This window comes from Triplophysa rosa, linkage group LG13 (assembly GCF_024868665.1).
Source record: "Triplophysa rosa linkage group LG13, Trosa_1v2, whole genome shotgun sequence".
In the NCBI taxonomy this organism is placed as follows: Eukaryota; Metazoa; Chordata; class Actinopteri; order Cypriniformes; family Nemacheilidae; genus Triplophysa; species Triplophysa rosa.
The window spans coordinates 2,181,256-2,194,431 of NC_079902.1; the positions used below are offsets into that span (position 1 = coordinate 2,181,256).

At 38.2% G+C, this 13,176-nt stretch overlaps 1 protein-coding gene across 1 annotated transcript; it reads right to left on the reverse strand.

Annotated features, from left to right (window-relative positions):
- Window positions 1-7,659: 7,659 nt before the first annotated feature.
- On the reverse strand, window positions 7,660-9,923 carry LOC130563470 (uncharacterized). The gene is made up of 2 exons (XM_057349005.1): window positions 8,299-9,923; window positions 7,660-8,200 (listed from the first exon to the last, which is right to left on the reverse strand). The coding sequence occupies exon 1, from the start codon at window positions 9,445-9,447 to the stop codon at window positions 8,539-8,541; it is 909 nt and encodes a 302-aa protein (XP_057204988.1). The 5' UTR covers window positions 9,448-9,923; the 3' UTR covers window positions 7,660-8,200; window positions 8,299-8,538.
- Window positions 9,924-13,176: the final 3,253 nt, after the last annotated feature.

Below are 13,176 nucleotides of genomic sequence, written 5' to 3' on the forward strand. Positions count from 1 at the left end.
CATTGGTCAATGCTTATTGGTCGCTGAGTAAACTTGTTACATTTGATTTGCAGCGCGCAGAATCCTTTTAAAGTTGTCCAGCTTGTCCAATAGGCTACTTGCTGCCCGAATGCGTACCTCAGTTATGTCAGCGGTCCTGTCCTGTTACTTAATGTTGTCCAGGGCCAGGGATGTTTTTGATGATGGTGGAGGCTGGTGTTGTCTAATGTTTATAACCAGTGGTAGGTCTACTTAATTGTTTTCTGGAAGTGCATAAACTGTTGAGAGGTGGATAAACTATTTCTGACATGTGTTGCGGGAATATGGGCATTGTCCCTTTAAGAAGCATGGGGTTTGTAGTCCTGGCTGTACTGAATGATGGGAAAAGTAGTGCGGGTGCGGGCTATTCACGTATGTGAGAGAAAAGTAGCAGACGGAGAAAAGGAGAGTAAGCTGCTTTAGAGGTTTTGTTGTTTTCTTTATAAATTCGTGAAACCACCAGGGAGTTCAAGTGATTGTCAAATGGTATAGTGATGGATGGAGCTTTCGCTGACGAGATTAAACAACGTGCTTCGTAATAACTTTGTCGGCTCATCATTGTGAGAAATGGACCAGAGCAAACTGTTACAGCTAACATTATCTGCGATCGGAGAGGCGGATTAACAAAAAGGTAACACATGTCGGAGATGGGTAAACTGCATTTATTTGCGTTTAGCCTCCACTACAGCCCTCCGCTGTGTGTGACTGTGCTGGAGTAGAGAGAGGGCATAACTTTACCCCACCCCATTTCTGCCTTTTATTATCGTCTTCGTGTGTGTGACTGAGTAAACTGTGTGCATACTATAGGGCTACCACATAGCCTCGACTAAGTGACATGATATGGAATTTAACAAGAATAAACGAAATTAGCAAATAATAATTAATAAAAAAAAAACGTGTTTCGTTTTTTATAGCATTTCTGCTGTGTTGGACTTGACTATGATGTCGCCACTGCGTCAAAATATTTCTCAAACGGCAGTGCCCCCCCCGCCGATGACCCAATGCCCCTCCAGTAGATCTGCTCTGGCGCCGACTCTGACAAACATAGATTTCTTTTACAAGCGACAGAGGTATTGGAGGTGAACTGTTACGTTAATATATCATATACTGCAGTGGCGTCGCACCCGTGGGGGATGTGGGTGTTTTTTCCCGGGTTCAACATCCGCACTTTTTCTGCAGTTTTGCACAAACGCCTTACAGCAGTCGCTCCTCCGTTTCTCTGGCCGCTCTGTGTCTGCGCTCGCTGCGGCTGCCTTCTCTCCCCTCCCCATCCCCTCCCCTCCCTATCAAACATGACACCACCGGCTTTGAGTGTGACCGGCTGATGATTGGCTGTTCTGCCTTAAGTCCCGCCTCTCTTGGTGTGTTAGATTTATCGGTCAGCTCATGCTGAGGAGGCGGGAACTTATGGTTATGGTTATTTACATCTCCCTTTTCCAGGTACTTTGAATGAGTGTTTATGCTTTCGACGTTTTTAAATAAGCTTGATATGTGTTTGGGAAGATGTTCTGTTTATGTTTTGTTGACATGTCGAGTGTTTTCTGTATTATATTTCGTTTTTTAGACTAATGCTAATTGCTAATTGGGATATTGTTCAGCAGCTAGCTAAATTCGGTTATGTATGTGGCATGCAATGTATAAAGTAACTGTGATGAAGAAGGCAGGGAATTGACAAGGAGGAGGGACAAATTGTCATTGTTAAGCAGTGTATTTATGGGTTTATTGCCAGTGCAATTGATTTTGATATTTTGAGCATTGTTTGTTGATTAGCTGAATACTTTTGTGGATACTTACCTGTTGTGTTTGATTGTACCTGTTGGGGAGAAAAAAAGTGAGAAATGATGTTATTGTTTGCATACCTGTTGAAGAACTATGAAAGAAAGTATATATTATTTTAATGTTTTAAAACAGTAAATTGTTACATTATTTATACCACCAGAGAAAAAGCTTTGTGTGGGCGTTTTTTTTGTTTGTTTTTTATATCTCCCCATTTCAAGGCGCAAGTAAGCAAAATTTAGCAGTCTCAGTCACAGTCCTGTCAGACCCATGTCACTATCAAGCTTACCACCGAGTGTGTTTTTATACTTTTCTAGTATCACTCATTTAAATGCGAAGCTTTTTATATCTTGTATGTTATACCTTTTGTACGCTTCTGTTATTGTATTCATCGTTTTTATTGTTAACAAACAAACCACATCCATCCCCCGCACTTTTGAAAAGCTTGCTACGCCCCTGCATATACTATGATATGAACTAGCCATGAAATGATATACCAATAGATATTTATTAACTTGGACATTGTTTTTGATTGTTGTCTTGGATTTTAACAGCAAACAGCACGAGTCAATTTACTTGTTTTTCATTTTCTTGTTCTGTTCTGCTCCTCCTTTCTTTGCTCGATCCATTTGGTCATGTGACTGTCACAGAGTGAGTAGTTGACATAATAACTTGATTTAAATAAAATATATTTGTTGAACTCGTTTAAAATGCTAGACAAAGGTTCAACTAAAACGTTTTATATAATTACTTTTTTCGCTATATTTTCCATTATTTATAATGTTTTATTTAAAAAATCTTTAACTAATATTTTGGCACAATGGTGCCCCCTCTTGTGCGGCGCCTCTATGCACCGCATATACTGCATACCCCATTTTTGCGCCACTGATTAAACGTTCTCCTGCACTTTTGACTATGGACATAAATCATTTTTAAGACTGTGGGGTTTTTGATGAGCAGAGGTGTGCTAGTGCTTTTCTAAAGTCATTGCAGAGGTTTTGGTTAGCAAAAAATAACATTTCCATGGACTAACACTTGCTTCTGATGTACATAGGGCTCTGAGTAGAAAGTTGGCATTCTGACCTCCTTAAGTGACCACATCATTAGAAAATGAAAAACTGCTTTTTAAAGGTCCAGCGTGTAGTGTTTTGGAGGATCTATTGACAGAAATGCAATATAATACACATAACTATGTCTTCAGATGTGTATAAAGACCGTAGATAATGAAGGGTTATGTTTTTATTAGAATGAGCTATTTCTATCTACATACTAGAGATGCACTGATTGCAATTTTCTTTGCAGATTCCGATTTTATTACAAGTGAAACCTGCCGATTCCGATTTTTGCCGATTCTGATTTTCTATCCACAAACTATAATTGACATTATACTGTATATAAAACCATATGAACTTTTCTTCAATACACATTTTTTTATTTTCATTGAATAAATGATTGAACATTACAATTTCCCCAAATTTCCCTAAATGCAGTTCTCCAAGCTGCATTAAATTACAGAATCTTCTCTTTCCCAAACAACTCTTAAATTGAATAACTCTGTGACTGAAAAGAAGTACAAATAATAAAATAAAATATAACTAAACATGTCACTTAATTTACATTTTTCATTTTTGTTCTCTTCTCACAAAAGTCTAAGATAACAATAAAATACTTCAACTTTATTCTCGTTTGTTTATGAAATTAACATTGCTTTATTTCATTTTTTCTGAAATGTAAAATAAATTGTTTTTATCTTGTTTCTGTAGGATTAAAAGAAGTGGGTTGATTTTTGCTGCAACTTAAATAAAAAAGTTTAAAAAAATCTTATGAGTGAATTCTACTCTAAAGATGTATATGTATTTGCAGTTTTTTGTGTTAGTAAAGAACTCAATCAGATATATATCACATATATTGGTTGATTTATTCATTTTTTTATATTTTGAATTTTTAAAAACAAGTAAAAGACAAGGAATCAGGTTGAATGGAATTTACGTTTGTTTTACACAGAGTGAACGACTTCAACATGAGTTTAGCATGTGTCAGAGTTTAGCATGATGCTAATAGCATCACTGTTGGCATACATACACCATGTAGACGGAGCAGCGAGAGATGAACTACAGTGCACCTTTTTGTCTGTTCAGTACATGATACGTGTGCACGCGCGTGCAGTCAGCAGATATGAGAGATGCGCGTCAGTCAGCAGAGACTCGCGGTCCGGTGGACACACATGCGAGTATAAACGAGCCGTGAAAGACAGGCTGTGCGCGTGAACGTTTACATGTTTACTTGCGGCTTTGAGTGTACTGACGGCTGTGACGTTCTTGCCTGCATCACGGGCAACAGAAGATCGGCTTGGAATTGGCGAGACGTGAGACTGACCGGCCGGTCACCGGTCGGGCCGATCATACGAAAAACCGGCCGATTACGATCTCTTGCCGGTCAATCGGTTCACCTCTACTACATACTTCCATCTACGTCCCCTTACATGGACGTCGCCATTTTGTTTCTACAGTAGCCCTAAATGGACAAACATCTACAGAGTGCGTTTCGTAAATACTTCGGCAAAAAAGCGAAAACAAGATGACATCTTTGTTCTGTGCAGCCACCATAGTGCTTTGAAAGGGAAGGGTGAAGTGAGCCGTTGGTTGCCATTCGCAAGCTCACCACTAGATGCTGCTAAAATCTAAACAATGCTCTTTTAAATGAAATGTCACTTGCATGAATCAATTTCCTCTTTTTGTTCCAACACTAGTGACCCAGATAGCACAATCCATCTGGTTTACGTCTATTTGACGTCTGCATTTACATCTGCAAGACATCTTAAATACATAGTTTGCATATCTGCAATACGTCTCGGAGACGTCTGAACATCTGTAATACGTCTGCTAAAGATCTGGAGATCTGCTGCTTAAAAACATCTGCTAAACATCTTTGAAAGAGCTGTTGTACATCCATTCTAAATCATAAACATCTTACAGACATTTTCTAGATGTCTATATGACGTCTGACAGCAGACATCTCTGAGACGTATTGCAGATGAGCAAACTATGTATTGTAGATGTCTTGCAGACGTCAAATAGACGTAAACCAGATGTATGTGTGCTATCAGGGGAATAGCCTCTGTCAAGTCTAGACTGATAACTAAGGGAGTTTCCAAAAATCCACTTTATGCACTATTCAGGGATGCCCCGAAGATACCAGAGCATGACAAACAAAGCCCTGGTCCAGCCATATCTTCCACTTCGTGGGCCACACGTTACTGAGCAATGATATCTGTTCAACATGTTTTACACCAAGGTACACTTTACAATGATACAACTTTCATTTTCAAAACCGTGAACGCCAGCCATTGACGGCACTGTCATTATATGACTGACTGAGGGTGCCTCATGTGATCCATGCTAGCTGTTAAGCTTTCTTCAATTGTACAGACCTTTCGATCTCCCTAAAATAAGGCAATCTCTGTCACCACCTCTCAGTAATAATCTAAAGGCAAGATACGGCCAAAGGTCCATTGTAAGTGTATGGATATTTTGGAACACTAACAATAGCACATATCTCCTCAGCAAGCTGCACAACATGTGGTATCATTTATGTCATTGCAGAGAGGAGCTGCGCACCCAAGTGTGGTGCTTACAGTTAGGGGTTTGACAGTTTAAGCGATAACAATAATATCAAACAGGAAATTGGTTTGTTTCCTTTGTGACCTCAAGCCTTCATATCCCATTTCAGGAGACCACAATACACAGGCAATGCAAACATGGATGCCAGTGAGAATATGCATAAAAAGAGCTAAAGCACAGGGGATCTGGTCATATAAGGGTGCATAGTATTGGTGAGAAACATACATTTGCTCTGCTCACACAGACGTAACCATGACAATGCAAATATCAAACTCTAAACCAACACTTTACATCACCCTGCTAAAAATATACAAACCAGGCCATTTGTTATGTCCAGAAACGAAATAGACAAGGTCATTGTTTTGGGGGCTGGCTGAGCTGATACAACAGGAAGTATATGGGTCACCAGATTTGAAAGCAGACCAAATGGCTAAACTTGGCTGTCTAAAAACCAGCTATTCCCAAAACTCAGCTTACAGGTCGCCGGCCCAGTAGAACACCCCGCTGACCCTCTTTGTAAGCATGTGTCGCTTAAAATAGCAAGAGGCTGTGTGAAAACTTCGGATTCATGACACAGGACCCCTAACATGGAATCTAACCTGCCGGCCAGAACCAGGCATGCACAAAGATAAAAGATGTGAAATACAATTGCCTGAAACATGGCAATGACATCATTTGTGCGCAACAGCTTTTTTCCAAGGCAACGGCCAAGCACCACAGCAGGGTAAGTGGGGCGAGCTTGCACACTCTGCACTGACACACAGTAAGAATACAGGGCCTTGAAGCCTTTGGAGCAATGATGTCAACCATTTCCCATACAGATCAGCAAACAGCCCTTGAGGAGAAAAAGTTAATGAGCCTCACATCGCAGACTCAGACCTTCAGCATCTCTTTAGACATGCCAGTCAGTCCGAGTGGTTGGAGCAGGATGTAAGGCTAGGTATACTATGTTTACTTCCTTTGCTTTTGGCAGAGATTAATGTCTTGTGAAAGACAGCTGAAGATGACTTGTCTTGAACATATAGGCCCGGTTTCACAGACACGGCTTAGCTTAAGCCAGGACTATGCCTTAGTTGAATTAAGATATTTATGTCGCTTTTATGAAAATGCCTTAGAAGAATACACTACTGATGTGCATCTTGAGACAAAACAATGGCACTGAAATATTTTAAGATACTTCTGGGCAAGTTATATTGAGTTAAGATAAGTCACACATTCATTTTAGTCTGGGACTAGCCTTAAGCCTTGTCTGTGAAACCGGGCCATATAGTGTTCACTTAAACCCTTTAACCCCACACATACATAAACTGTTGTCTACATTGTCTAAAAACATCAAAATGAGCAAAAACACAGACTTGAAATTCATTAAATCTGTCTGCACACTGTCTGCTTAAAATGGTGCTTATATTGGGATAAACATGTATGTACTACTGCCCTCTGCTGACACAAAACATAAAATGTACTTTCCAGGGGGCACTTGAAGACAAGCAAAAAACACATGCCAGTTTAAAAGTGACTCAAGTAATAATTACTAATAATTACAATAATAACATAAGTGTTCAAAATAATCAGAAAATAATGAACCAGAATCAGAAAATAATAAATCAGAATCAGTAATAATGAAAAATGAGTGAGGCTTATTGTGTACAATTTATTACATCGAATTGATAATACATGGGTCAATTTGAGCACTGGACCTACAGTAACAGTTTATAGAACAGAATAATTGGGCCTGTGAGGGAAAGAAACAAAGAGTATATCCAGAGAACATGGAAACGGCTTTAAAAATGTTTTAAAAGCACATTTGAATGTGCCACATAAACTTAGTTGAGAATGACCTGGTGTGTGTGTGCAAAAATGTAATTTAAATAAATAATATTTTTAGAAGTGCAGAAAGGGTCATTGGCTCTGGTCTCCCCTCTATTATTTGTATTACATATATTATTATGGACCCAGCGCTGCAGGAGGAAGGCACAGAGCATCCTCAGGGAAAATCACCCAGTTTATACAGTATGCTCTGTTCAAATGGGTAAACAGTTTCTTTCCAGCTACTGTTAGATTAGTAGCACAGGACATTAGGAGGAAAGTACCCCATTCCACAATCCCCATCCACTATGACTAATGGCCAATTAACATATCTCTACAACCCTTTTACACCCTGGACAATCAGCAATTTCACTCTCCCAAACCCCCCACGTATAATGTTTTGTATTGTGACTGTCTGTGTACAATTCTGTACAATAGTGTTTTAATCCATTAATCACATTATCATTAACTCAACTCAACTTTATTTATATAGCGCTTTTTACTATTTTCATTGTTACAAAGCAGCTGTACATAAGACATATTGACTATAAGCAAAACAATTAAAGTTATACCTGTAAAAACAAGAAAAATGTGAAAACACAGAAGACACATACAAAACACTCCACACACACAATATGCACGCACGCACGCACGCACACACACACACACACACACACACACAGACAGACACGCACACACAGTGAAAGCACACATTTAAGATAAAGGAGAGAGAAACACAGCTCAAATATTAAACCGACTATAAATTCCTATATGCAATATTAATTAAGTAAAACTTTAAAATTCTAAAGCAGCCCCCCCGGCAAGGCAAATAGTGCAAAACAGTATGCAAACGGTGGCGAGGAACCCGAAACTCCAATCGAGAAAAAAAACCTCAGGAGAACCCAGGCCCAACCAGGGGATTCCAGTTCCCCTCTGGCAAAAGCTGCTGCCTCTGCACAAGCAGTGCTTGCACAACAAGGCTAAATAAAAATAAATAAACTGGTAAATTATAGTTTTAAGATTATCATTAATAATCTAATAGCATTTGAAATTTTGTAGTGAAGACGTGTCAAGTCACCGCGTCCTTCTTTATCCAGCTCTATCATCTCAGCTCTTGTCAGGTCGCCGCTTCCCATTCTCTGCTCTACCATCAGGTCTGGGCATGAACTGCATCCTGCTCGCTGTGGTAACCTTGGAACAATGAGACAAGACTGGCTGAGAGTAGAGTACTGTTCTGCACTCTTTGATGCAACAAGTACATCAGTTATGTTGCTGGTTCCGATTGATCTAACTAATGCAGCCTAAACCCTCAGAGGATTTATATTATGGAAGTGTAGTGTATGCAAGATTTAAAAAAATGCGTCTTTAGTCTAGATTTAAACTGACAGAGTGTGTCTGCCTCCCGGACAGTGCAGGGAAGACTATTCCAAAGTTTAAGCGCTAGATAGGAAAAGGATCTACCACCTGCACTTGATTTTGAAATTCTAGGTATTACCAACTGACAGGACGCCTGAGAGCGTAATGCACGTGAAGGACTGTAATACAAAAGGAGTTCATTCAAGTACTGAGGAGCTAAACCATGTAAGGCTTTATAGGTAATAAGCAAGATTTTAAAGTTAACGCGATGCTTTATAGGTAACCAGTGCAAGGTTGACAGAACCGGGCTAATATGTTCATACTTTTTTGTACGTGTAAGAACTCGAGCTGCCGCGTTTTGGACCAATTGGAGTTTTTGTAATAAGCCTGCAGGGCAACCACCTAACAGTGCATTACAGTAGTCTAGTCTTGATGTCATGAATGCATGAATTAACTTCTCTGCATCTGAGATTGACAGCATATGACGTAGTTTAGATATATTCTTAAAATGGAAAAACGCAATTTTACAGGTGTTGGCGACGTGGCTCTCAAATGACAGATTACTATCGAATAGAACGCCAAGATTCTTTGCTGACGACGAGGGTTTTATGGAACATCCGTCAATAGTTAAACAGTATTCTTGGTTGTTACTTATAGCAGTTTTCGGTCCAATAAGTAACACTTCCGTTTTGTCCGAGTTCAGTAATAAAAAGTTGTTACTCATCCAGTTTTTTATATCGACTATGCATTCCATTATTCGATGGAACTGCTGTGTTTCATGAGGCTTCGAGGAAATATAAAGTTGAGTATCATCAGCATAACAGTGAAAGCTAACTCCGTGTCGCTTTATTATATCTCCTAGAGGTAGCATGTATAATGCGAAGAGCAGAGGCCCTAAGACTGAGCCCTGTGGTACACCGTACTGGACTTGCGATTTGCGTGACACCTCATTGTTTATTGCTACAAATTGAAAACGGTCGGATAAATAAGATTTAAACCATTTCAAAGCTATTCCCTTAATGCCGACATAATTTTCGAGTCTATGTAGGAGTGTGCTGTGGTCAATGGTATCGAATGCAGCACTAAGGTCTAGCAGCACCAATAACGAGATACAACCTCGGTCAGACGCCAATAGCAGATCATTTGTAACTCTGATCAAAGCAGTCTCTGTACTGTGACATGCTCTAAATCCAGACTGGAATTCTTCATTGATGTCATTCCTTTGGAGGAAGGAGCATAATTGAGTTGAAACTACTTTTTTCCAGAACTTTAGATATGAAAGGTAGATTCGATATAGGCCTGTAGTTCCCTAGTTCTCTATAGGGTCGAGTTGTTTTTTTTTGACAAGGGGCCTTATAACAGCCACCTTATATGCTTTAGACACATGTCCTAATGTCAGAGATGAGTTAATAATACTAAGAAGAGGATCTATAATTTCTGGGAGCATCTCTTTCAGTAGATTTGTAGGTATAGGTTCTAGCATGCATGTTGTTGATTTAGATGATCTAATTATTTTAGACAGTTCATCGTGATCTACGGTATAAAATAATTGCATTATCTCCTTAGGGGCGCTGTAGTTAGTTTGTTCAGCGGGTTTCACTTCTGGTTGCATTGTTATAATTTTTTCTCTAATATCTTGGATTTTATTTGTGAAGTAGTTCATAAATTCATCACTGTTATGCTGATATCCAGAATCTGAAGTCGCTGACTATTTATTTTTTGTTAATTTAGCCACTGTGTTAAATAAAAACCTAGGCTTGTGCTGGTTTTCTTCCATTAGTGATAAAAAGTAGGCAGATCTAGACGTTTTTAGGGCTTTCCTGTATTTTCAAATACTATCCTTCCACGCTGTACGAAATACCTCTGATTTAGTTTTCTTAAAGATGCGCTCCATTTTTCGGGCCTCTTTCTTTAGAGCCTGAGTGTGTTCATTATACCATGGTGTTGGGCTGCCATTTTTAATCTTCTTTAAACATAGAGGAGCAAGTGTGTCTAGCGTTTCTGAGAAGGTGGAGTTAAAATTTTCAATGGTAATGTCAAAATCTTCAACGTTATTTATCATGCTAGAGATTTGAGACAATTCAGGCAGATTATCGAGAAACGCATCTTTGGTAGTTGAAGTTATTGTTCTACAATATTTGTAACAAGGAGTTTTATTTGCAGCCGTAGGCCAGTGAAGCATACATAATACCAGATAATGATCCGAAATGTCTTCACTCTGCTGAGGGATTTTAACGTCGTCCATTTATACCGTAAGGCAATATTAAATCTAAAGTATGATCAGGGCCGTAGCTAGAGGATTGGGGGCTCCCTGAAAAAATATTGATGTGGGCCCCCCCACGCACACATATCATATACTGTACAATATACAAGCATGGAGGCCCACATATATCCTAATAGGTGTTTATTACAAAATAACAAAACAGTTAACAAATAAATGCATATAAAGGTTTTTTACAAATATAAAACAAATATTATAACAAATAAATAGCAACAGTAAAGCAACAAAAAATAATTTTGATCAGTAATGAACACTGAAATAACTATGAAAATTATGCAAACCATTCTTATAATAAATGGTGCTGCATAATATATTATTGAACAAAGCTAATAGCTACATTTCTTCTTCCAAGAGCATTGTGTTGCATTCATGTTTTCTTGACCGTAACACAGCCGGCAGGTCCGTAATGCTTGTCATAATGCGTCGTGACTCGTGACAGTTTTTTTCTGTTTGTTATACAAACCAATTAACTCTATTTACAGTTGCGTTCAAAAAAAAAAAAAAGACTGGGATTTTGACCATGCTATGCGGTCGGAGACCAATATGCGCCAGTAGCCTAATTAAAATTATGTGATGGCGGCAGCGGTGGTCGATAGTTTACATGACAACATACTAACCTGTCTTAAAGAAGGTCTTGATAGACTGGGATACAGCAATTCTCCTGGCCTCTCTCTCCTTCTTTTCATTCCGTTTCTGGTAACCTGATTTATATTTTCTTTTCCCCGACATTGTCAGTCAGCATGTACATCGCTAACTTCATCTCACGTCTCAACTCTGATTGGTTGTCTTGTTCACGAGCTGGGGTGGAACTTCTGAAAATACTTCGTACACTGTAAAAAAAATTAAGCCTTCCCAACAAAAAAAATCTTAGTACTAATTTTCCCTCGCTTTTTCTTGTTCACTCAACTTTTTGAAATAGAAGTTGTACTGACTTAAAATAATGAATTGGAGATACAAAAAATAATTCATTGGGATAACTCAGGATTATTAGTTGTACTGATTTAAAACAAGTACTGTAATTGGAGATACAAAAAACAATGAATTGAGGTAATTTAGGATTATTAGTTTTCTTGAGGTATAAAAAAATTATGCTTAAATCATTAGTTGTCACAACATAGTCAAGTTTACATTATGAACAACATAAATTATTTTTGTTGGCTGAACATAAAGAATATAAATTGGTTATTTAAAAATAAACAAATATTTTTGTCTTTTACTTCAATTTGAGTAAACTTTGATCAAACAACTGCTTGAACAGTTTGAGTTACGTTGGGTCTGCACTTACACCTCAACATTCAACACACAAATCTCAACCATGGTAACAATCAAAAACCATCATTCATTAAAAAAACTCTAAACACAACAGATAACAAACAGTAACAACAAGATTAAAGCATAAATTATTCCAGCAAGAACTAAAACACTAATCTTTAAAAGAAAAACAAATAAGAAACACCGAATTGAACATGCTGCAGTGCATCTTGGGAACTTTCAAACTCTTGTTTCTTCATTGTACATTGACGTAACTCAATTTTTTACATTTATAGAGGTCTTTTTGAGTGAACTTGCAAAGAATTTTTCACACAACTCATATTTTTAAGTTAATGAAGAAAATGTTTGGTTACAATGAATGAACTTATTAAAAGAAGTTCTGTGAACTTTTTCATGGACTTTTGCTCAACCAACACAACAAAATTATTTGTTTCAACTTTTTTTGAGTTGGGTTTTTTACAGTGTATCAGACTAAACCATTTTTCGGGAGGGTAGAGGAGCAGATATTAGAAAATTTCTTTAACCAAATTGCTTGCTTTTTTGTGGTTTTCATAATATCTCAGTTGTACAACTAATAAAATATTAGAATTATTCACAGAACATGGGCCTATATAGTATAATTCCTGGATTTTGTGGGGCCCCCTATAATTGTCCCCACCTTTAACCCCACTAGCGATGGCCCTGAGTATGATTACGAAGGTGAGTGGGTCCTGACACATGTTGACTAATGCCCATGGAGTTAAGAGTGTCTTTGAAAGCCATTCCTAAGGCATCTGTATCGTTATCTAAATGGATGTTAAAGTCACCAACGACAAGGACTCTATCTGCGGCCAGTACTAGTTCTGATAAAAACCCACCAAATTCTTTAATAACATCTGTGTGGTGCCCTGGAGGCCTATATATAATAGCCAGAATAAAATTTAAAAATGTTTTATCAACAACAAATATAGGGCCATATCTATATCATTGTGTTAATATAGAGGCATTATCATCTCACATCTGTAAACCAACAAGTGCAATATCACTAATGCAGTTAACAACGTGCAA

What these genes read in the sequence shown, in the direction of transcription:
- LOC130563470 (XM_057349005.1), bottom strand. Translation starts at nt 9,447, where the DNA reads ATGCTACCTCTAGGAGATATAATAAAGCGACACGGAGTTAGCTTTCAC.